General features: G+C 46.3%; 1 protein-coding gene and 1 non-coding gene across 9 annotated transcripts in view; both read left to right on the top strand.

The window, feature by feature from the left end:
• The window catches only part of DNM2 (dynamin 2), a 91,263-nt gene that overhangs the window by 43,787 nt on the left and 22,983 nt on the right, over positions 1-24,493 (top strand). For 4 of the 8 annotated variants that reach the window (XM_036240072.1, XM_036240069.1, XM_036240067.1 and 1 more), the window contains exons 5-12: positions 985-1,083; positions 5,376-5,536; positions 7,318-7,460; positions 13,989-14,124; positions 16,552-16,619; positions 17,223-17,361; positions 19,647-19,733; positions 23,955-24,025. In XM_036240072.1, coding sequence (XP_036095965.1) covers positions 985-1,083; positions 5,376-5,536; positions 7,318-7,460; positions 13,989-14,124; positions 16,552-16,619; positions 17,223-17,361; positions 19,647-19,733; positions 23,955-24,025 — 904 coding nt within the window. Of the gene's footprint in view, positions 1-984; positions 1,084-5,375; positions 5,537-7,317; positions 7,461-13,988; positions 14,125-16,551; positions 16,620-17,222; positions 17,362-18,524; positions 18,664-19,646; positions 19,734-23,954; positions 24,026-24,493 lie in introns of all 8 variants that reach the window. The other 4 variants (XM_036240071.1, XM_036240070.1, XM_036240068.1 and 1 more) reach the window with 1 other exon arrangement.
• LOC118616597 lies at positions 15,556-15,663 on the top strand. The gene has a single exon (XR_004956593.1). It is a non-coding gene; the product is annotated as a U6 spliceosomal RNA (small nuclear RNA).

Below are 24,493 nucleotides of genomic sequence, written 5' to 3'. Positions count from 1 at the left end.
ATCGATATGATAGAGACACATCGTTGGTTGCCTCCTGCATGACCCTGACCGAGGCTGGGATCGAACCTGCAACTCAGGTACGAGCCCTTGACTGGGAATTGAACCTGTGACCCTTTGGTCTGCAGGCCAACACTCTATTCGCTGAGCCACACTGGCCAGGGCTGTTTCAGGTCTTTAATAAACAAAGGTTTAGTGACATTTGATGTTTCCGACGCCCCTAGATCCCCTTCCCCATCACATCTCTCTACCTTGCTCTGGTCCTCTTCTCCAGACCAGGCATGAGCTTTGTTCATATTCATAGCTGTGGTCCCTTTGCTCTCTGAAGATGCCCTCTGATGCCAGCTCACAATCTCACAGCAGAATGGGCACAGGCAGGGGTCCTAGGAAGGGCATGCTGTCACCCCCTAGATGCCCACATTAGTGCCCCTGTCATACACACACATAGTTGGCACAGAAGTGGCCACGGGCAGTGGCAGGAGGGGTTGATTGGCAGGTTTCAGGCTTTATCAGGATGTTCCTTTTGGTTCTAGGTGACCTGGAGAGAGGCAGAATTCAATAGGTGGCTTCTAGAGTGGAATTTTGGCCATTCCGGTGAAAGGTTACCCTAGAAACAGTAGCCTTAGTTTTCATATTGTGTTGAGACTTTGCATGCAGAGAACATATAGCATGGCGCCTCTGACCTGGGAGTTCAGTGAGATTTCCTCTGATGCTATAGCAGCAAGACAAGGTCACTGATCATACAAATGACAATGACGGTGGCCAGCATTTATTGATTGAACATTTGCCACATGCCAGGTTTATTCTTATGGTCAACTCCCTGAGATTGATGCTGTTGCCATATTCATTTCACATGAGGGAAACTAAAGTCCGGGTAGGTGACATTGTGGTTTTGTCCCAGGTCATACAGCATGGGGGTGCCCATTTGGACTCGTGGTGGCCTAGGGCTTCTTCCTAATACTGCCTTTGACCTCTGGGCTCTTTTAGGCCTGCGGACCATTGGCGTCATCACCAAGCTTGACCTGATGGATGAGGGCACCGATGCCAGGGATGTCCTGGAGAACAAGCTGCTCCCCTTGAGAAGAGGTGTGGTTGGCTGGAAAGCTGGGAGCCATGGGGTTGGACAATGGGAGCATAGGGCCAGGGGAGGGGAGGTCTGGAGGGCCACAGGGTCAAGGGAGGGCACGAAAGACGGGTGGAGCAGAGCAGGAGAGCTGGTGCACCCCTGCTTTTTTAAAACAAAGTTTGTTTTGTTGTTCTCATTCTCAGCAAATGCTCCCAAATACATTCACCTATCACCTGTTTCCCCACTGTCCAGAAGTCACTGCTTTTCTGTTCCACCATAAACCCTTCTGACTTCTTTTTCCAAGTGAACATATGTATCTTTTTCTTCTGTTTATATACATTCAATTTTCAGTTACTCACTTAACAAACCTGCTCATTTGGGCAACCATAAGAAAACAAATACCCTTGAATAACATGGGTTTGAACTGCGTAGATCCAGTATATATGGATTTTTACACTGACCTGCACGGTACAGACCCATGTTGTTCAAGGGTTGACTCCCATTGGGAATCCACACATGTGGAGAGCTGGCTGTAGTTATATGTGGATTTTCAACTGAACTGGAGGTCTGCACTCTTGACCTTCGCATTGTTCAAGAGTCAACTATGTAGAAAGAAGAAACTAAAATCAAACTAAAATCATCCCTAGCCTAATCCCCCCAGATAGCCACTAGTTAACACTTTGTGGCTATCTTCCAAAAAAGATTCCAAGAATTTGTAACTTTTATTAATTTTTATACTTACTTTTTGTTATGAACATTTTCAAACATTCTTGACAATAGAATGGACCCACAGCCTCAGTGATTATCAACTCACAGCTAGTCTTGAATCTCCCTCATGTCCTTGCCTTCTGTTTTCATTTTCTTCCTGGGGGATTATAAAGCAGTCTTAGGCATCATATCATTTTATTTATTTATTTTTGTTACAGATATTTCTCCTTTTTCCCCCATTGACACCCTCCTCCCCCACCCTTCCCAGCATCATATTATTTTACACATAAAACCCAAGTTTCTGTTTTAACAGCCCCCCCTCCCAGCCCCTTTGTTTTTTCTTTAACATTCATTTGTGGAAGAAACCAGATCATGTCCTACACTCAGGATTTGGCCAATGGTAGTTAGTTTCCTGTAAACGGTAATTAGATCTAGACAGATGCCTGACTAGACTCAGTTTTAGGTTCAGATCCTCTGATAGGAGTAACCTAAGTATTTTTATTTCCAAAAAATTAGTAGTAAACATTTATTATATGTCTGTTATGTACCAGACATTGTTCTGAGCTCTTGATGTATAAGAGCCCACTTAATTCTGATAACAACCAATATGGTGGCTCTGTTCTCGTCCTCATTTTATGGATGAAGAATCTGAGCCACAGAGAGGCGAAATCCCTTGCCCCAGCTTACACAACTAGCAAGTGGCAGAGCTAGCCCTCCAGTGCCATGCTGCTTTGTGACCTGATTTTCCATTTCACGTAGCAAAATAGCAAAACATTTCCTCACAGCAGGCATATATTTTTCAAGATGGCTTCAAAAAGTACCATGGAGTCCCTTGTATGGGAGTGTATGGGCCATTTGTTACTCATTCTCCATTTGTTGAACACTTAGGTTGGTTCCAGTTTTCCCTGTGGCACAGTGTTGACTAGTCATCTAGATTTTTGTTTTCCTTAGGCTATTTCTTCCCTAATTACTTTGCTGTCTTTTCCATTCCTTCCCTCTGGGATCAGCTCTCAGCTGTGGGCACCTTCTGGCTCTTGCACCTTGTCGAGATCTTGTCTTTTGTCCCCAGGGTTTCCCTCCTTGATGTGTGGGATAGCCATGGGGGAAACATTCAGACCTTGGTTTCCACCTTCCCCCAGCACTGCTGAGACATTGAGTGATGAGAGGTGGCCCTGGATAAAGACCGAGCGTGGTCAGCAGCAAAACCTAAAACCCTGTTTGACTGTGAGGATCAGAGACTGAAGAGCAAATCCATGTCCAAGGTTTAGGAAGGAAGGGTCAGTGCTGAAGAGGGAAGCAGGTCCTATCTGTCCCTGCGCCCTCCACCGGCAGCTCAGCCCCAAGCTCCCTTGTGCATGTTGGACCACCATCTTAGACTCCAAGGGACAATAGCTGTGCTCAGCAATGCTACCTAGTGGCTGGATGACATGGACCTCCTCACCTTCTTTCCTCCCCACTCGCTGTTGTCTATGTCTCCCCTCTGCCTTTCTGTCTGTTTCCAAGAAAGTGGCTCTTCCTGTTTTCACTCACTTACACGCTGTGACTTCTGACTTAAGACCTCAGGCTCTCTCAGTTTTCTCCTCTTGCCTCTCAGCTTTCAGAATCCCTCCAGTTGGATCCTTTTTCTTGGCGTATGACAGACTCAGAACCACAGCACCTTTAGAGGAACCAAAACCCAAACCAGACTCCTCTCTCTACCCCCTACTGCTTCCTTCTGCTTACGATGATAGGAATGATAGAGACTTTGTGCTTCCCGCGGATCTGTGTTCTCCTACTAATCCTCTCTGAGACCTTTGTAAGTAACCTTACCTTGGCCTGCCTTGATTCCCTCATCTGTAAAATGCACATAATGAAAGATGTGGAGAGTACAGAAATCAGGTCTGTATAAGACTCAGCAGGTGTCACGCCCCTTCTCCCCAAGAGAAACGTTGAAAGATCCTCACTGCCAAGAGAATGGGGATAAATATATATGTTTATCACTTCAGGTCTTTTGCCACCTATCTGCAGCCCCCTTTTCCAACTTTAATTATATTAATAGCAATGAATAACCACCTCTGTTTATTGAGCACCTACCATTTGTTGACCACTAGACTAAGTTCTTAATTCCCACAACACCCATATTGTTCACTGCCTTGTGTCCATGCTCAGGGGCTCTCAGCTATTCTGTCTTTTTTAATACCATCCCCCTTCCTTACTCTTTTTTCTCCTCTTTCTTTATGTTTTTCTCTATCAACTCTTTATTTCCAAATATTGCAAATCTTTTTTCCACACTAGCATTATTATTCTAAAAAAATTTCTCATGTTTGGAAAATTCCAAAATGATACTGAAGGCTCTTAATTGAGGAGACTGTCTCTCAGTCCCCTCCCACAAGTCCCATTTCTCGTGTACTCACAGTTAACCCTTTCTTAGGTTTCATTCATAAAATTTTTGCATAAATACATTTATTTTTAAAGCTCATCCATGTTTTCTTCAAGTACTTCTATAATTTCATATTTTATGTGTAAATCAATGATCCCTCAAGAATTAATTTTGGTAGGCACCTGACTTTGACAACAGTGACCATTGAATAATCCAGCTTTCCTCGCACTGAGTTTGAAGTGATAGCATTTAGTTCCCACCTGCTCCTGGGTATGGTTTAGGACTTTCTATTCCATTCATCTCTCTGGGCATACTTGCTCTACCCAATATACCCATCCATTTCCAGTATATAATACCTTTGGAATAGGAAAAAAGAGACTGACTTTCTTTTTTTTTTTTAATCCTCATCCGAGGATATTTTTCCATTTTTTGTACAGATAGAGTGGGAGGGAGAGAGAGGAAGGGAGAGAGAGTGAGAAACATCGACGTGAAGGGACACATCGAGTGGCTGTCACCTGCACGACCAACCAGGGCCGGGGACAAACTGCAACCGAAGTACGTGCCCTTAGCGGGAACCGAACCCGGGTCTCTCCGGACCACAGGCCGACGCTCTAACCGCTGAGCCAAACCGGCCAGGGCGAGACTGACTTTCTTTTTAAAGATTTTTAAAAATTGGTTTTTAAAGTGTTGGGGTGGGGGGGACATTGATGTGAGAGTGAAACATCGATTGGCTGTCTCCTACACAGCACCTACCTGAGATTGAGCCCCCAATCTGGAGATGTGCTGTGACCGAAAATGGAACCGGCAACCTTTCTGTGCATGGGACGACACCCAACCAACTGAGCCACACCGGCCAGGGCTAGAATAGATTTTAATGTCTGGCAATATTAGCTGCCCCCAAATTGCTCTTTTTATTGAGATTTTTTTCTTACCTGTCTTTAAAGCTCAACTCGTGGATTTCACCTTCTTTAAAGCTTATCTCTATCCTCCCCCCTCACACCAGGCTGGAAGCAATCTCTCCTTCCAAATGCTTGTGTTGCTTTTCAGGACTGCACTCTTTGTTTGCATTCTCTGTGTTGTTTTTAAGTAACGTGTATAGCTTGTAACCCATTCTGTCAGTGATTTTTAGGACAGAATCCACATATTCACCTGCACCTTGCTTAGCTCTGTGCCTGGGCTACTGTAGGCATCTGGGCACCTTGGCTCGCCTGGCAGTGGCTCTGCCCTGACCCTCTCTCCCTGCAGGCTACATTGGTGTGGTGAACCGAAGCCAGAAGGACATAGAGGGCAAGAAAGACATTCGTGCAGCACTGGGGGCCGAGAGGAAGTTCTTTCTCTCCCACCCAGCCTACCGGCACATGGCTGATCGCATGGGCACCCCACACCTGCAGAAGACTCTGAATCAGGTATGTCAGTGGTTTTGTGCAGTTGCACATGCTCAATCAAGTGTTAGGTAGTGATGGGGACCAGGAAGAGAGTGGGCACATAGCAGGAAGGCAGAGATAATAGCTCAAGTGAGCAAAAAGGGAAGGAAGTGTCTAAAGGAAGGGGCCCTCCAGGAAAGGAAGTGGGTCTGCCTGGGCAGAGGGCTGGAGGATCAGGAAGGGAAGTAAAACTACCCTGCAGGCTGCTGGGGCCTCCTGAGAGCCAGCAGTCCAGCTGGCCTCCTGAGGGCCTGGCTCTACATCAGATGCTTCCTGGGACTGTGGTTCCCTTGCCCCTCTGTCTTCCCATGAGTTACATGGAACTGTTCTAATGTTGTAGGATGCTGTCGGAGACCAGAGTGAGTGGTCTGCAGAGCATGTAGCTCACCCTTAGAGACCAGCCCCTCCCACAGAGGGGCCATGGGTAGGGCCCCTGGTCACAGATTCATGCTACAGAGTGTGATGCTCCTTCACCCCATGTGTTTAGCTTGATAGACATTTTGTAACTTCTTTTCTATTGTAGGACAGATGGAAACAAAATGCCACTTTTCACTTCTGGGGTGTTCGCTGATTTTATGGCTTTTGTTTGCCCTTCTCCCCAACCAGCCTCCCTTCCTTCCCCTCTTTTTTTTTTTTTTTTTTGAAAGTATAGGTGTTTTTATTTTTATTTATTTTTTTATTAATTAATTTTTGTTACAGATGTTTCTCCTTTTCCCCCCACTGATTCCCCCCTCCCCCTCCCTCCCTGCCCTGTCCCCAGTTTTGTTGTCCATCCTTCCTTCCCTTCTTCCCTGCCCTTCCTTTCTCTCTCTCTCTCTCTCTTTTATCTCTTGAATCCTCTCTCCCTTATAATAGTAAACCAGAAAAGAATGTTCCATTTCTTCCTATCCCATGAGGAGGTGGCCAGGCTCATCATTTCCTGGGCTTCCTTCTAGAGACACTCAGAGCCTAGAGGGCTAATGTGTTTGTCTCGCCCTCCTTCCTCCCTCCCTCCTTCCTTTCTTTACCTTCCCTTCCTTTTTTTCTTCTTTCTTTTTGCCACCTGAACAGTAAGATATTTACCCACTACTCTGTATCTGGCTTTTTCTCTGACAACATATCTTGAGACTCATCCCCTATACTTTTATGCACTGCTGCTTCCTTTTAAAATGTATGAATAATGAACAAATCCACATGATCCAAAAGTAGAATAGTAGAGAGAAAGAGGGCTGCAATGAAAGGTCCCCTTCCTGCCCACCTTTCTGCCCGTTTCTTTCACATTTGTTTCTTGTGAATCTTCCTTTTCTCTATTCCTGCAAATGAAAACATGTTCTTACTTTCTCCTTGTCTTTCTCAGAAGGGAGCACTTAATACATATGTTTCATACATTTTTTTGTAGGGCACATCCTTGTGTCTGTATATCTCTCCATTGTCCTGTCATCCACATATACTGTCTGTCACCCAGCCGTCGGTCATTCAGTCCATGGTCCTGTGGTGGCCTCCTGAGCTTTTCACTGAGCAGCACTTACGGGAGGCTGTTCTGGATTAGCACACGTGTCCTTGTACACTGTTGCGTGTGCTCCATGGTGTAGACACCCTGATTGATCTGTCCTACAAAGGCCCATGGGCTGTTCTCAGCTTCTTGTTCCATGCACAAGTGTGACTCCAGCTGATGTTCTGTTTCTTTCTCTTGAGCCTGAGGAGTGTTGTGGGCCCAGGCAACATCACAAATGACCTTTTTTTTTGCCTGCACTGACCTCTGACCTCTGGTCTCTCTGTTGCAGCAACTGACCAACCACATCAGGGAGTCACTGCCAACCTTGCGCAGCAAGCTGCAGAGCCAGCTGCTGTCCCTGGAAAAGGAGGTGGAGGAATACAAGAACTTCCGGCCTGACGACCCTACACGTAAAACCAAAGCCCTGCTGCAGTACGTGTGTCCTTCCCCAACCCCAAAACCCAGCTCACTGAGGCCTACACCCAGCCACAGGGTTCCAGATCTAGGCTGGGCACTGATCCTCATTCATCCATCTGTTCAGTCGACAAACATTTCCCAAGGGTCACCGCAGTGAATGGAGCAGACGCTCATTCCTGCCTCATGTGTTCAGAAGTGGGGAGAGATGAGACAAAATAAGTTAATAAAATGTATAGTGTGCAAAATGGTGAAGACATTAAAGTGGGGAAGGGAGCTAGAGAGTACCAGGGTGGCATGGTCTACCACTTAAAATAGAGTGGTGAAGAAGGCCTCTCTGAAATAGAGTCAGGAAAACACCTGGAGAAGTGAGAGAGGGAGCCACATAGAGCCCCGGATGGGTTCCAACCATTGTAAAGGCCCTGAGGCAGGACTATGTCCAGCATGGTGGAGGTCCATGTGGCTGAAGCAGAGTGAGTGAAGGAGAGTGGGAAGAGGTGGGGGTGGAGTGTGCAGGGCCTTTCAGACTATGAGAAGGACTTAGGCTCTTGCTCTGAGTATGGTGGGAGCCATTCTTGGTTCTGAGCGGACAATGGGCATAGGCTGATTCAGGTGCTCACAGGCGCCCTCTGGCTGTTGCAGGGAGGACAGACATGGAGTGGGGTGGGAGCTTGACACTGTGTTAGCTGTTTCTGGTTGGTCTCTCTGAATCCTTACCCTGACTCTTGAGTCCAGCTCAGAACCCTAGGAGACTTGCTGCAGCTGTGCAGCTGAGAGACAGGGGTGCAGGTGTGCCCTGCCATCTAGGTTCTCACTTGGGGCTCTTCCTGCCCCTGCACTCTCGGTTTCTGCCCTGCTAGGGACCCTAAGCGTTCTAAGAACTTGGCTAGAGTAGGTTCCAGAAACTACCTGTCAGCTCATGTGGCATGCACAAGACTCCTCCTATAGGCACACCAGAGGACACTCTCCCCATGGTCATCATAGGTCTGATGTCCCTCACCCTCTCGGCCATGCGGCAATGCATGGTGATGGGATCAGGATGAGATTACTTTTATGCTCAGACAAGCTTAACTGCATTCTGCAAAGCTTTCTACAGAGCAAACACTGATACTTTGTAGACTTGAAGAGAAGGTTTGATCTAGCATGTGCTGCAACCTGGAGGTAAGCCTGGGTCTGCTAGACCATGCCTCTAGGAACCTTGCATTCCTTGCCCCTAGATGAAAATGGCAGCAGCTGTCATCTCATGTGGCTTTTGTAGAACTTGTGGAAATGCTGCTTAATGCTGCTCTAGAAGCTCCTCAGGAGTGGGGCCAGGGTTTAGCACGTTAAGTCATTTTTCACCAGTGCCCTGCAGGGCCTGCAGCTGGTTTTGCCATCACTGTGGAGGTGCACTACTGTCATCTGCAGCCCCCCAGGAGGACTGGGTCTTTCTTTAGCATCTTATCCACAGGTCCCAGCTCCTCCTACGGGCTGCAGGCCACACAGACAAGCAGCGGCCCCTGCTCCTTCCTCTACCATTAATGGTAATCCCTTTGTGGTAACAGCTTGTTGCATGACTTCCTTCTCAGCCTTTATTATAAAAATGATGTAAAGAGACCAACTATGAAAACTTTCCCTCCTCTGCACCCTGGTCCCCATCATCAGGTTGTTGCCTTACATGAGAATAAGAACAGGGGGCTGCGCATCATTGAGAGTCTTCTATTTCTCGTGGCCACCTGACCTACCCTACAGGTTATCCTTGTGACCCAATACCCATAGGAGACATTTGGGTAATTTTTGCTTCATCAGATGCTTCTTAAATTCATCATTTGAGTACGCATGCAAGGATTTCTGCAGGGCATTCCTAAACATGGGGTGGCTAGGTTGAGGGACACTTAAGTTTGAATTGATATTACACAGTCTCCAGAGAGGTATTATTCGCACCCATGTCTGCAAGTCTGCAGGTCATGTACAGGCACATGCAGTATGTGGCTCATGGAAAGCCAGTGTCAGAAAAGCTGTTTTTACATTTATCACCATTGTTATGATCAGTTGTTCTGTATCTGCCCCCCTCCCCTGCACAGCTTCTACACTGCCTTTACCTGCCAGCTCCATCCTGTGATAAGCATGCACATCTTTTTTGTTGTTGCTAATTCTCACCCAAGGATATTTTTCCGTTGATATTTACTTATTTATTTATTTGTTTATTTTTTTATCCTCGCCCTAGGACATTTTTTGATATTTTGTTCAGATAGAGTGGGAGGGAGAAAGAGAGAGAGAAACATCGACGTGAAAGGGACACATCGAGTGGTCGCCACCCACACGACCCAACCAGGGCTGGGGACAAACTGCAACTGAGGTACGTGCCCTTAGCGGGAACTGAACCCAGGTCTCTCCAGACTGCAGGCCGACACTCTAACTGCTGAGCCAAACCGGCCAGGGCTCCGTTGATTTTTAGATAGAGAGGAAGAGAGAGAGAGAGAAACATCAATGTGAAAGAGACACATCGATTGGTTGCTTCCTGCACTACCCGACTGGGGCCAGGGTTTGAACCTGCAACTGAGGTACATGCCCTTGACTGGGAATTGAACCTGCAGTCCTTTGGTCCATGGGCCGATGCTCTAACCACTGAGCAAAACCAGCCAGGGCAATGCAGATTATTTTAAAGCCTCTGGCAGGTTCTTTACCCAGGCAGAGAGGATGGAGGCCTTTTTCACACTTGCTCTCCTTCCTCAGTTTTTGTGTTTTGCACCTGGATCTCTCCACTTCTAGAAATAGAAAGAAGAATGCCTGTTCTCTAGACATGCAACTGGGGCTGTCTACTCACAACCACTTGTCTCTGATGACTGCTGGTCATCTGCAGATGTCTCATCTGCTCTGGACATTGCTGTATTCATTTACTGTGGTTGCTTTGACAAAAGACCACTAACTGGGTGGCTTAAACCGTAGAAATTTATTGTCTCACAGTTCTGGATGCCAAGTGTTCGATATCAAGGGTCAGAAGGATTAGTTCCTTCTGGGGTGTTTTGGTGGTTTGCTAGCAGTCTTTGGGGTTCCCACTTTCTGCCTTCATCTTCACATGGCTTCTCCCTATTCATATCCAACCTTCCCCTTTTTCTAAGGACACTCACTAGTTGCACTGGCTTAGGGGCCCACCCTACGGTGTAACTTTATCTTAACTTATTACATCTGGAATGACTCTGTTTCCCAGTAAGGTTACATTCGGAGGTACTGTGGGTTAGGACATCAACATGATATGTGGGGGTCACAGTTCAAGTCGTAACAATTGATAAGGGTGCTTTGTGAGTTCAACTTGACCTCCAGGGCCCCTGGGAGATTGATACTTTTTTTTTTTTTAATCCTCATCCGAGGACATTTTTCCATTTTTTGTACAGACAGAGTGGGAGGGAGAAAGAGGAAGAGAGAGAGAAACATCGACGTGAAAGGGACACATCGAGTGGCTGCCACCCACACGACCATCCAGGGCCGGGGACAAACTGCAACTGAGGTACATGCCCTTAGCGGGAACCGAATCCGGGTCTCTCCGGACCGCAGGTGGACGCTCTAACCGCTGAGCCAAACCGGCCAGGGCGGGAGATTGATACTTACAGGTGCTATATCTTTTCCCTTCTGAGGCTGGTGGCAGGTGGCTGGAGTCTCCATCCTGGCCCTGAATCACTCTGCTGCTCTTACAGTGTTACTATGCCTTTTACGATCTTGGCCTTGGGGTTTGGCTCACCATTCAAGGTCTGCACTCTGTGTGTGGCATGAACATAGGCCTTTTTGTGTGTGTCTCTGGGAAGGAAATCCAGTATGCACACCATCTGCTTAATGTGGGCAGAGAGTGTCTCGGGATCTGGGACACTGTGCCGCATGCCCCTGTCATCCCAGCTGTGGAAGGACAACCCTCTTCATCATGGCCAGCCCTGCAGTACCCTGGTATCTCCTGTATTTGTTCATAAGAGCTGGACTTCTCTCTGCTATAGCACTTTGGGCTCCCTACTACAGGCACAGGGTGGGAAACTCCACACAATACATGCATACCTTGTTTTATTTCATTTTGCAGGTACTGCATTTTTTACAAATTAAGGTTTGTGGCACCCCTGTGTCTTGCAAGTCTATCAGTACCATTTTTCCAATAGGCTCAGATGATGATTAGCATTTTTTAGCAATGAAGTTTTATTTTTGTTTTTGTTAATCCTCACTTGACATTTTCCCATTGATTTTTAGATAGAATGGAAGGGAGGGAGGGAGGGAGGGAGAGAAAAACACCAATGTGAGACACATTGATTGATTGCCTCCCACATGCCCCTGACTGGGACCGGGGATGGAACCTGCAACCCAGGTATGTGCACTTGACCAGGAATTGAACCCTTAGGTCGGAGGGCCAAAGCTCTAATCGCTAAGCCAAACCAGCCAGGGCTAAAGTTTTGTTTTTGTTCTTTAATCCTCACCTGAGGGTATGTTTTTATTGATATTTTAGAGACAGAAGAAGGGGGAGAGATGGGGAGAGGTGGAGAAAGGGAGGGAGAGAGAGAGAAAGAAAGAAACAAAGAAAAACAACGAAGGAAGAAGATAAATGTGAGAGAGAATCATTGATCAGTTGTCTCCTGTACGTGCCCTTGAAACCTAGGTATGTGCCCTTTTGTTGTAAAAATTATCCTTATTTTTTTTATTCTCTCTGTCTCTTTTTTTTTTTTTTTTTTGCATTTATCTTGAGATAGAGTGGGAGGAAGAAGGGGAGAGAGAAAGAGAGAGAGAGAGAGAGAGAGAGAGAGAAAGAAACATCGACGTGAGAGAGACTTATCGAGTGGTTGCCACCCACACGACCCCAACTGGGACCGGGAACAAACTGCAACTGAGGTACATGCCCTTAGTGGGAACCGAACCCAAGCCTCTCTGGTCTGCGGGCCAATGCTCTAACGCTGAGCCAAACCAGCCAGGGCAAGGCATGTACATTTTTTCTTTTTAAACATAATGCTATTGGAACTCTTAATAGATTGCAGTAGAGTGTAAAAATAACTTATATGCACACAGAAAATCATCACTAGCTTTATTGTGATATTTGCTTTATTGTGGTGGTCTGGAATCGAACCTGCAGTATCTCCAAGGTTTGCCTGCACTTGAATAGAGCTAGAATTCTGGGGGCAGAAATGAGGAAATGATTAAGGCAGACAGTACCGGGCACTGGGGGAAGCAATGAGACATGCTAAGGTAAACCAAGACACTAGTGAGTATCTTAGATCTTCTTTTCTGCTCACCTTGTCACAGTGTTAATTAGCAACATTTAGACACTTTGTGAGGGCTGGGCTGGGTTCTAAGGGTCCACTCATGGTATCACATTTTGTCAGTTATGTGACATTTTGACTTCTCTGAATTCAGAAGTTTTAGGTGAATTACCATGAATTGACAGCATTGTGTGTGTGTGTGTGTGTGTGTGTGTGTGTGTGTGTAAACTAATGGTGCATTTTAGGATCAATGACTTCTTAGAGTTGATGAAATCTAAAAACTCCCTGAATCCTCACATTGACCTTCTGTGGAGGTGCTAGTACAATCAACCCACTTTGCAAATGAAGAAACTGAGATTCGGAGGATCGAAGCCATCCCTTCAAGGCCTCAGCCTGTAGTGATGGGGTACTAACCCAAATGTGCTGGAAGGTGGTGGAAACCAGAGGAAGCCACCTGAACGGTGTGGAGTGACTATCTTTTCACTCTATGGTCCTGTTGAATTAAGCCAAGCTTCAGGGCAGAGGTGAAGTTGCTAAGCTGTGACTCCTGAACTTCACTCTTGTTATCTGCAAAGTGGAGTAGTATCTGGACCTCCTTTAGTTCAGCGAATGATCATCATGGGCCTGTAGAGTGGGCCTGGCATGCAGTGACTGCTTGCCACCTACAGCTCCTGAATTTTGTTTATTTGTTTTGACCTACACATAGATTTTGCTGCTAAAAAATGAAAAGAGGCCCAGCCATGTGGCGCAGTAGTTGAGCGTTGACCCATGAACCAAGAGATCACCAGTTCGATTCCTGGTCAGGGCACTTGCCCAGGTTGTGGGCCAGATCCCCAGTGGGAGGCATGCAGGAGGTGGCCAGTCGATGTTCTCTTTCATCGATGTTTCTGTCTCTCTCTCCCTCTCCCTTTCTCTCTCTCTAAAAGTCAATAAAGAAAAAAAAAGTTAAAAAAGAAGAAAAGAGGAGCTCTGGCCAGTTTGGCTCAACGATTAGAGTGTTTGCCCATGAACTGAAGGGTTGTGGGTTCAATTTCTGGTCAAGGGCATGTACCTGGGTTGTAAGTTTGAGCGCCAGCCTCAGTCAGGGTTGTGTGGGAGCAGCAACCAATTGATGTGTCTCTTTCAGGTCAATGTTTCTTTCTCTCTCTCTCCCTCATCCTCCCTCCCTCCCTTCCACTCTATCTAAAAATCAATAGGAAAATATCCATCCTTTGGTGAGGATTAGCAAAAAAAAAAAAAAGGAAAGGAAAGGAAACTGAACCATAGCTTGACTCAGGACATAACACTGGAGCTTTGTTGAAATCTCCACTTAATGTTTGGGTTTTCCTTTTCCTCTTAGGATGGTACAGCAGTTTGGTGTGGACTTCGAAAAGAGAATTGAGGGCTCTGGAGACCAAGTGGACACGCTGGAACTCTCTGGGGGCGCCCGAATCAATCGCATCTTCCATGAGCGGTTTCCTTTTGAGCTGGTGAAGGTAGTGTGGCCAGGGCTGGGCCCTTCTGTCCCTGGTCAGGCACCTATCTGCTAGGTCTCGAGCTCAGCCTCCTTCTAGAGCTCAAGGTCTTGGACTCTGGCCTTCACGTCTGATCCTACTCTGGGCAGAGTGTGGCCTGGGCAAGGTGTCCTCCACGGGTTTCCTTCCCTGAGCAGGCAGCTTACAGCTATATGGCAGAGCTATACAAAAAAACTCACCATCTCCCAGCTGGTGTGGCTCAATGGTTGAGCATCGACCCATGCACCAGGAGGTCACCAGTTTGATTCCCGGTCAGGGCACATGCCCAGGTTGTGGATCCAATCCCCAGCGAGGGACATGCAGGAGTCATGTTCTCTCTCATCAGTGTTTTTGTCTATCTCTCCCTCTCCTTTCCTCTCTCTCTAAAAATCAATAAAGAAGAAGAAGAAAAAAAACAATGTAAATGTATTTAAAAAAAAACAAAAACCCCACCTTCAACCTGGGTAGGTGCCCCGACCAGTAATTGAAACCACCACCTTTTGCTTTTTGAGATGATCCTCCATCCAACTGACCCACACCGGGTGTAAAAAATTGGCTTGAACTTTTACTTTTTATTTTACTTATTTTTATGTAAACCATTGAAGTCTTTTTCAATTAAAGATCAAAAACTAAGGCAGGAAAACTCCCATAATCCTAATACCCACAGACAACTACTATTAGACCTGGATTTGTGTCCTTTAAGAATTATTTCCAGCCCAACTGGTGTGATTGAGCATCGACCCATACACCAAGAGGCTGCCCGTTCAGTTCCCCGTCAGGGCACATGCCCAGGTTGTGGGCCCAATCCCCAGTGCGGGGCATGCAGGAGGTAGCTGATTGATATTCTCTGTCATCAATGTCTCTCTCCCTCTTCCCTTCTCTTTCTCTAAAATCAATGAAGAAAAAAAAAAGAATTATTTCTTTCTTATCCTCACCCGAGGACATTTTTGTATTTATCTTCAGATAGAGCTAGAAGAAGAGAGGGAAGGAGAGAGAGAAACATCAAGTACTTGCCACCCACATGATCCCAACCAGGGTTGGGGACAAACTGCAATGGAGGTACGTGCCTTTAGCAGAAATGGAACCTGGGACTCTAGTCCATGGGCTGACGCTCTAATAGCTAAGTCAAACCGGCCAGGGCTCTTTTTTTTTTTTTTTTTTTCTTTATTGATTTTAGAGAGAGAGGAAAGGAGAGGGAGAGAGAGACAGAAACATTGATGAGAGAGAACATCGATTGGCCGTCTCCTGCATGCCCCCCACTGGAGATTGGGCCCACAACCTGGGCATGTGCCCTGACTGGGAATCGCACTGGCAACCTCTTGGTGCATGGGTCGATGCTTAACCACTGAACCATACCGGCTGGGCAGAAAAAAAAAAAAGAATTATTTTTAGTGCAAATATAAAGCCTCCCTTGTGCTCACTTCAGCAGCACATATACTAAAATTGGACTGATACAGAGAAGATTAGTATGGCCCCCTGCGCAAGAATGACACGAAGATTCGGGAAGCATTTCATAGTTATTTATTTATTTATATTTATTTATTTATTTATTTTTTATCCTCACCCGAGGACATTTTTCCATTTTTTGTTCAGGTAGAGTGGGAGGGAGAGAGAGAGAGAAACATCGATGTGAAAAGAACACATCAAGTGGCTGCCACCCGCACAACCAACCAGGGCCGGGGACAAACTGCAACTGAGGTACGCGCCCTTAGTGGGAACCGAACCCGGGTCTCTCAGGACCTCAGGCCGACGCTCTAACCGCTGAACTAAACTGGCCAGGGCCATTTCATAGTTTTTTAAAAAGCCCCCCTTGAATACACAAACATGGCACATAGATTCATCCATATTTGTGTGCACATATATATTATTTTTTAAAATTATGTCTTTATACCCTGCTTTTTTCATGTGATGGTCATCTTTCAAAACTAGTCATAAACATTTCATGCATTGTCAATGACAAAAGAATATATTATTTTATGTATGTCCCATCATGTATTTAATCAGTTTTCCTTTATTGGACATTTAGTTTTTTCTTTTTCACATTTTTCAACAGTTATAAATAGTTCTGTAAATGTAGTTAGTTCTTTATTTATTCCTCAAGATTGATTTCTAGAGCATTTAAATACACCAGGTGGCAGAATAGTTATATTTTTGGAGGTTTTTGATCTGTACTGCAAATAGCTCATAAAAAAGTTTATTATATGAATTCATGTTTCCTCTAAGAGAGCAAGAGTTAGTTTCACAGCATCCTTGCTGATACTAGGTTTTAATATTTTTAAATTTTTTGACCAATTTAATATTCTGCCATGTGAATACAAATGCACACAGGAAACAACATGCCCCAAATAAACACCTGTTCTGAGGGTGCCCAGGTACGTCCTTGCACGCATTTGGTTTCTCTGTTTTCAGATGGAGTTCGATGAAAAGGACTTAAGACGGGAGATCAGCTATGCCATTAAGAACATTCATGGTGTCAGGCAAGTTCCACAGGGAGTGTCGCCATTGTTCCCTTTACTCTTGTGGTGCCACCCTCCAACCATTTGGTTTCCCCAAACTTCTCAGTGCCCTGATCGTGAGGTCTTGACAGGGTTCCTGGGTGGTTCTCTCTTCAAGGGTACTCAAGGGTAGATGGGTTCAGTCCTGTGTGAGTATGTCATGGGTCACAGGGCTGTCTGCTGCCCTTGGATTAAACATTGGTTAAAACCCCCAGTCGTTTGACATGAGCCTTAGCTACTATGGTCATGCAAGAAAGCTCACTGCATATTTGCCCTGGGTGGTGGGGGTGGGGAGCCAGATCTGAGTCATAATTACAGGAACCCAAGTATTTGAATGCATCACGGATTTCCTTTGAGCCCCCTGGGTCCCCTTTGTATTCCAGCATAAGTAGTCCCTCCAACCATCCAATCTCACATCACCATGGGGGTCTCAGGTTGCCCTGGGGGTTTCCAGGTAGTGGACATAGGCGTCTGACCCCCAGACATGCCATGACCTTGGGAACCCGGCCCATGCCTGTAAGATTGCTGACCATGCTTTGTTTCTCTCTGACTTATCTCCCTTGCCCCGGGTTTGGATGGTTTTAGGACCGGGCTCTTCACCCCGGACCTGGCATTCGAGGCCATTGTGAAAAAGCAGGTCGTCAAGCTGAAAGAGCCCTGTCTGAAATGTGTCGACCTGGTTATCCAGGAGCTAATCAATACAGTTAGGCAGTGTACCAGTAAGGTATTGGCCCCTCGGCAGGGGACTCCTGGCCGTGTGGAAACGGGGGTTCAGGGCTTTGGTATCAGGCTCCCAAGTGCTGCTTCAGCCTGTGCCCGGAGGTGCCTTCCTCCTGCCCCAGATTGCCTCTGTTTCCATGAATGTGGCATCTTCTTAGAAGCTGGGGCAGGGTCATGTCAGCCTGGGTACAGCTGGGTTGGGGAGGGGTGTCAGGCCTCCAAAACTAGCCAGACTGGTGGGCAGGGCTCCCTGGGACCCTGATACCAAGCCTAGCATGTGAATTGGGGTTGTCATTGGGCTGTCGCTTTGCTGCCTTCTGGGAAACAGAGGGACCCCGCGTCAGCTGCTGGAGGCCAAGCTCCCTGAACCTCCCTGGCTGCCACTCCTTGAGTGACACTCTTGGGTTTACCTGGATCTATTCACATCCCTGTCCCCAAGGTGCCAAGAAAGGTCTAAATGCCAATGTATATAATGAGTGCTCAGGTCCCAAAGTCGGCTCAGCTCCTAACTGCCTCATCTAGTTCCCTTGCTCCCCTCAGGAGCAGTGCCGTTCCCCCAGGCAGCTGGTCCTCAGATCCACTAGGTCACAAGTGCCTGTGTGCCTAGGCTACTGCCTACCCCCAGCACAATGTGCTGGGTTCCCCCGAGGGCCTGGTTCCCAGGGCAGCATACTTTGGCCGAGCAGCTGAAGCACTTCCAGTTTGTGCTTGCACGTCCACGATGGCCACAGAGCTCTGGGTCGGCCTTCCTAGGCAGAGGATTTGTGCTTGGGCCTTCTGTTCTCAGTCTGGAAAAGCCCACATTTGCTTCTTAAGCTTCTTCGATTGGAAAAGGGAGAAGAAAAACCCAGATGGGTTGGAGATTATCATCCTGGAGCCTGTTCTCACAGATAATGAAAACTAAAAGCATCCTCACACCCTTAGCTGTCTGAGCAATGACACTGACCCCTAGCACTTCTATAATTAAACCTAGACCAAGTCACCCCTGGGACCCAGGATGCCTCTTTGATCCGAAGCAGCTTCCGGGGCAAATGCGGGCACAGGCTCCTCCATGCATGTCACTAACCAGCTGACTCTCGTTTCTCTCTCTCTCTCGCCTATCCTGGGTGTGTGGCCTGCACTGTCCCTGGGTGTCTTTCTACTGGTCCTACCCTTCGCATGACCCAGGACGGGGCTCTTCACCCCTGATATGGCCTTTGAAGCCATAGTGAAAAAACAGATTGTAAAACTCAAAGAGCCAAGTTTGAAGTGTGTTGATCTCGTGGTCTCAGAACTGGCCACAGTCATTAAAAAGTGTGCTGAGAAGGTAACAGAAGGTTTTGTTATTATCACCTATGCATTTCTCCCTCATCTTCTCCCTCTGTTGTTAATGTTAACCCACGCATCTGGGAGACTCTGCCTTGGATGGACCTCCTCTCCATGGGCCAGTTGTCATTTAATGAACAACATCTCAACGTTGCATTGGCAGATAAAGTGGGGCGAGTTGCATTGCATGTGTGTTCCACTTTTGCAGTTTGGGCTAAGAAGGGGCTGGTGGGTCATTGATGTTGCCAAAAACATTTACTCAGCAGGCATTGGTGATGAGTCGATACCCGTTCCCGGGACCCTGAGAGAAAGGGGGTTTCCAAACTGTCACCAAAGCAGTAAAACATGCAGTGTGCAGACCTTGGTGTTCTTATATCATGAGACATTTACTAGGTTTACATCAAGTGATTTTGAGTGTCCACTCAATTTTCTTCAACTTGTGAGCTTAACCCAAACTGTGGAAGATGGGCTGTTCATGTGTTTGATTTGGTTACTGCTGCAAAGGCTAGGAGTGGATTCCAGAGATGCGATGATGAGGAACAGTTTTCCAAAAGGGGTCCCTCCGAGTTAGATGGCCCAGATGCTAACCCACTATCTTAGAACAGTTGCTATGCGCTCATTAGCTGGGCCAGGACACCTGCCCCAGTGACCAGCAGCTTTAATCACAGTCAGTGTCTTCATTCTCACCCAGTCCTGGGCGGGAGGGGGATGGCTGTCACCCACTTTCTCTGCCACTTTTCACCTCTACATTTCATTCTCGAAAAGTATCTTTGCTTGTGCATGGGGACCCTGTCACTCTCTCCGGCCCACTGTTCCCCCACTGTCCCCTTGTCTCCCAGCTGGAGCAGCTAGGAGACAGGAGTGGGGTGGGGGCTCAGTGGGCCCACCCCACGTCACCCACCTTCCTCCATGTTTTCTGTGTAGTTTGTATGGCTTCTCATACCATGAAGATCCAGCCAACACTATCACTCTGCTTCCCCCCAGCTCAGCTCCTACCCCCGGTTGAGAGAGGAGACAGAGCGAATTGTCACCACTTACATCCGCGAACGGGAGGGGAGAACCAAGGACCAGGTATTGGCTTTTTGTTATAGATGTCTCTCCTTTTTCTCCAGTTGACACCCTCCTCCCGTTCCCACCCCCCTCCTTTGAGGTTTGTTAGTCCATAGCCTACTTCTATGTCTCTGGGTCTATTTTGTTCAGTTTAAGTGAGATCATGTGATATTTGTCTTTCTCTGGTTGGCTTATTTCACTTAGCATAATACTCTGCAGGTCCCTCTATGTCGTCTCAAAGGATAAGAGATCTTTCTTTCTTGCAGCTGTATAGTATTCCATTGTATATATGTACCAAAGTTTTTTTATCCACTCATCTATTTTTTTTTTTAATCCTCATCTGAGGACATTTTTCCATTTTTTGTTCAGATAGAGTGGGAGGGAGGGAGGGAGAGAGAGAGAGAGAGAGAGAGAGAGAGAGAAACATCGACGTGAAAGGGACACATAGAGTGGTTGCCACCCGCACGACCCAACCAGGGCTGGGGACATACTGCAACTGAGGTATGTGCCCTCAGCGGGAACCGAGCCTGGGTCTCTCTGGACCGCAAGCCGACGCTCTAACTGCTGAGCCAAACCAGCTAGGGCTATCCACTCATCTATTGATGGACACTTGGGCTTTTTTCAGATCTTAGCAATTGTAAATAGCACTGCTATAAACAGGGGTACATATAATCTTTCTGAATGGTGTTTCAGGCTTCTTAGGATATATTCTTAGAAGTGGGATCACTGGGTCAAATGGTAGTACCAGGCTGTTTTGATTACAAGGACTTTGTGGTATATCCTGATATCCAGTATTGTGATCCCTCCTACTTTTCAAGATTGCTGTGGCTGTTCGGGGTCTTTTTTGGTTTCATATAAACTTTTGGGCTATTTATTCTAGTTTTGTGAAGTATGTCATTGGTATTTTAATGGGGATTGTATGGAATCTACAGATTGCTTTGGGTAGTATGAACATTTTAATGATGTTAATTCTTCCAATCATGAACAAGGTATATGCTTATACTTTTTTATATCTTCCTCTGTTTCTTTTTTCAATGTCCTGTAGTTTTCTGCGAATAGGTCCTTCTTTGGTTAAGTTTATTTCTAGGTATCTTAGTTTTTTTGCTGCAATGGTAAATGGGATTTTTTTTTTTTTTAGTTTCTCTTTTTGTGAGTTCATTATTGGAGTATAAGAATGCTGTCGATTTCTTGATGTTAATTTTGTATCCTGCTATTTTGCCAAATTCATTTATTAAATCTAGTAGATTTTTTAGTCTAATCTTGAGTGTATAGTTCTTTGAGTTTTTTTTATTAATTTATTTTTGTTACAGGTGTTTCTCCTTTTTTCCCCATTGACACCCCCCACCTCATCCCCAGCTTTGTTGTCCATGTCCATTGGTTATGCGTACATGCATATAAGTTCTTTGGTTTATCTCTCCCCCCCCACCCCTAGTTCTTTGAGTTTTGACAAATATATACAGTAACCCCCACCTCAGTCAAAATATAGAACGGTTCTATCACCCCCCCCAAATTCTCATCCTTTGCCCCTTGTCGTCAATCCCTCCGTGACCCCCAGGCCCTGGCAGTCACTTGGCTTCTCCCTATACCTATGGTTTTGCCCTTTTTTTTCCAGAATGTTCTGTGAATGGTCTCCTGTACTACATAGCTTTTTGATTCTGACCTCCTTCTTTCAGCATGTTATATTTAGGATTCATCCTTGTTGTTTGTGGTATATCTGAAGTTTGTTACTTTTATTTAAATCCTCACATGAAGATATTTTTTTTAAATATGTTTTTATTGATTATTTTAGAGAGAGAGGAAGGGAGAGAAAGATAGAAACATCAATGTGAGAGAGAAACATCAATTGGCTGTCTCCTGCATGCCCCTCCACTGGGGATCAAGCCCAAAACCTGGGCATATGCCCTGACCGGGATTCGAACAGGGACGTCTCAGTTCATGGGATGACACTCAATTCACTAAGCCACACTGGCTGGGCTGGAAAAAAAAAAAAAAAAATATATAAATATATATATATATAATTTTTCTTTATTTATAGAGACAGGAAGTGGAGGGAGGGAGGGGGAGAGAGAGAGAGAGAGAGAGAGAGAGAGAGAGAGAGAGAGAGAGAGAAAGAGAAGCATTTATTTGGAGAAACATTGATCAGTTGTCTCCCATACATGCTCTGACCAGGGATTGAACCTGTAACTTAGGTATGTGCCCTGACCGGGAATTGAACCCACAACCCTTTGGTGTACGAGACAACGCTCCAGCCATCCGAGCCATCCAGCCAGGGCTGAAGTTTCTTACTTTTGATCACTGAATGTATGGATCACAGCTTGTTTATCTATTTGCCTGCCAGATGACATTACAGTGCTTTTGTGTTTAAATTTTCCTGTGAAGGCCATGCAAGCACACACAATGGTAAAGTGGGACTCTTCCAAGTAGTCACAGTGGGAGTCTGACCTGTCCCCTGCTGAGTGTGCCCAGGGCCTTCATTCCTCCTTCATATGCCCCAACACCTGGTCTGAGTCACTTTCCCTCAGTTGTCTGCTGTGGTCTCTTGGCAGCTGTTTGTTTAAACCAGAACTGAAACAAGCTGATATGTTGTATTTGGTTGTCATATCATGTTTATTTTTGTTTTGTTTATTTATCCTCACTCGAGGATATCTTTCCACTGATTTTTAGATAGAGTAGAAGGGAGGGAGGGAGGGAGGGAGAGAAACATCAATATGAGAGAGACACATTGATTGGTTGCCTCCCACCCGCACCTTGACTGGGGCTGGGGATCGAACCTGCAATCCAGATTTGTGCCTTTGATCAGAATCAAACCCAGGACCCTTTGGACTGTGGGCCGACGTTCTAACCACTGAGCCAAACAGGCTAGGGCATAATATCACCTGTTCAGAATGGTTCTTCTCCCTCTGATATTGATGGAGAAGAAACTGGCTCTTTTGTCCTTCAAAGAATCCCCAGTCAATCTAGAAGCTGTGTCAAAAGCTTGAGAGATTCCCATTTGTTTTGTTGTCATTGTTAGTGGTTCTGCTGTTCCTTTCATACACACCACAGCCCCTGGTTGCCTCTCTATCAACACCCCTAGGCTTGATCCACTGGCTCTGGGATTGGGATTTAGACTTTATAAAACCAGTGAAAGTGGATCCCGAGCACCTCAGCATTTTCCAACAACCCCATAAGGTCTGACCTAGTGCCTGGCCTGTTTTATACTTGAGGGCTTGCAAGTATAGGTGATAGGAAGGCAGGGTACTGTTTAAGGACCTATCCCTTATCTTTGATGATATCCTAACTGGCTCCTGTGTGCGTGAGTGTGTGTGTGTGTGTGTTTGATTTTAGTGTCTTCACCTGTCCATATTATCTTTGCTGTTTAAATATAGCACTTATGAAATGCCTGGTGCTAGCTAAAGACTTTACATATTGTGAATTATTTAACCCTTTGAAGTGGGCCTCTCATGCCTCTATTCCACAACTTAGTAACATGGGGCCCAGGGTCACACAGCTGGACAGTGGCTGAGCCAAGTCTGCAGACCAGGTGGTCAGCTGCAGAGGCTGTGCCCTTGACCACTGCGCTGGGCTGCCTTGCTCAGCTCTGTTGGCTCAGTCTTACTTAGTTGTCAGTCCCTGAAGTCTGGAGGCACTTGTGTTTCCTTCCCCCTGCAGATGTACCCCGGGGTATATTTTGGGGGACAGGTGTGTGTGTGGCCCTTGTTCTCCTGTCTGAAAAGCATCAGGGTTCTGCACCCCCATCCCACCCCCCACGTGAAAAGTGCTCTAGTCACTGCCCCTCCCTGCCGTACTGTGGTCTATACAGATGCTCCTCAGCTTACAATGAGTTTATCAGGATGTAACCTCATCGTTACATCCTGATAACCTCATCATAAGTTGAAAATACAGTAAGCTGAAAATGCATTTAATACACCTAACCTATCAAACATCATAGCTTAATGTGTTCAGAACACTCACATCGGCCTACTTGGGCAAACTCATCTAATACAGTGAATACACTATAGAGTATCAATTGTTGACCTTCATGACCCTGTGGCTGACTGGGAACTACAGCTTGCTGCCCAGATTCACGAGAGGGTATTGTATCATATATCACTAGCCCGGGAAAAGATCAAAATCAAAATTCAAAGTACAGTTTCTACTGAATACTTATCTTTTTCACACTTAGAAAGTCGGAAAATCATAAATCAAACCATTGTAAGTTGGGAACCATTTGTATTCACAGTGACCCCTGCTTTCCCCTAGATTCTTCTTCTCATCGACATCGAGCAGTCTTACATCAACACGAACCATGAGGACTTCATCGGATTTGCCAAGTATGTACTGTTCGGTACAGCGGCTGAAGGGGTGGCACCAGTCCACTCTCGGTTGGGATCCCTCTGTGAGCTGGGCACGAGGGTCTCTCTATCAGGGTTCCTGGGATGACAGGATCTGGAAGGTTACCTGGACTGGTAGCAGCCCCATATCCATGTCTTCACTGCATCTTCTATGGGGGCACCAGTTTAAGGAAGAAAGTGCAGCCCTGGCTGGTTTGGCTCAGCGGCTGGAGCGTTGGCCTGTGGACCAGAGAGTCCTGGGTTTGGTTCCCGCTAGGGGCACGTAGCAAAAAAAAGAAAAAGAAGAAAGTGCAGTCCTGGGGTCAGACTCATGAGGAAAGGACAAGGCTAGCTAGTGTCCAATGATTCCTTTTCTGAGGTACTTCTCAGAGCCTTTCATGGGGTCAGAGCTGCCCAGGATCACATGGCTTCCATTTCTACACTATAGATTTAAAACCAGAACCTTCC

Source organism: Molossus molossus, unplaced genomic scaffold (assembly GCF_014108415.1).
Source record: "Molossus molossus isolate mMolMol1 unplaced genomic scaffold, mMolMol1.p scaffold_m16_p_4, whole genome shotgun sequence".
In the NCBI taxonomy this organism is placed as follows: domain Eukaryota; kingdom Metazoa; phylum Chordata; class Mammalia; order Chiroptera; family Molossidae; genus Molossus; species Molossus molossus.
Note: the sequence above shows the minus strand (reverse complement) of the source record. Positions and strands in the feature narration are given on the sequence as shown.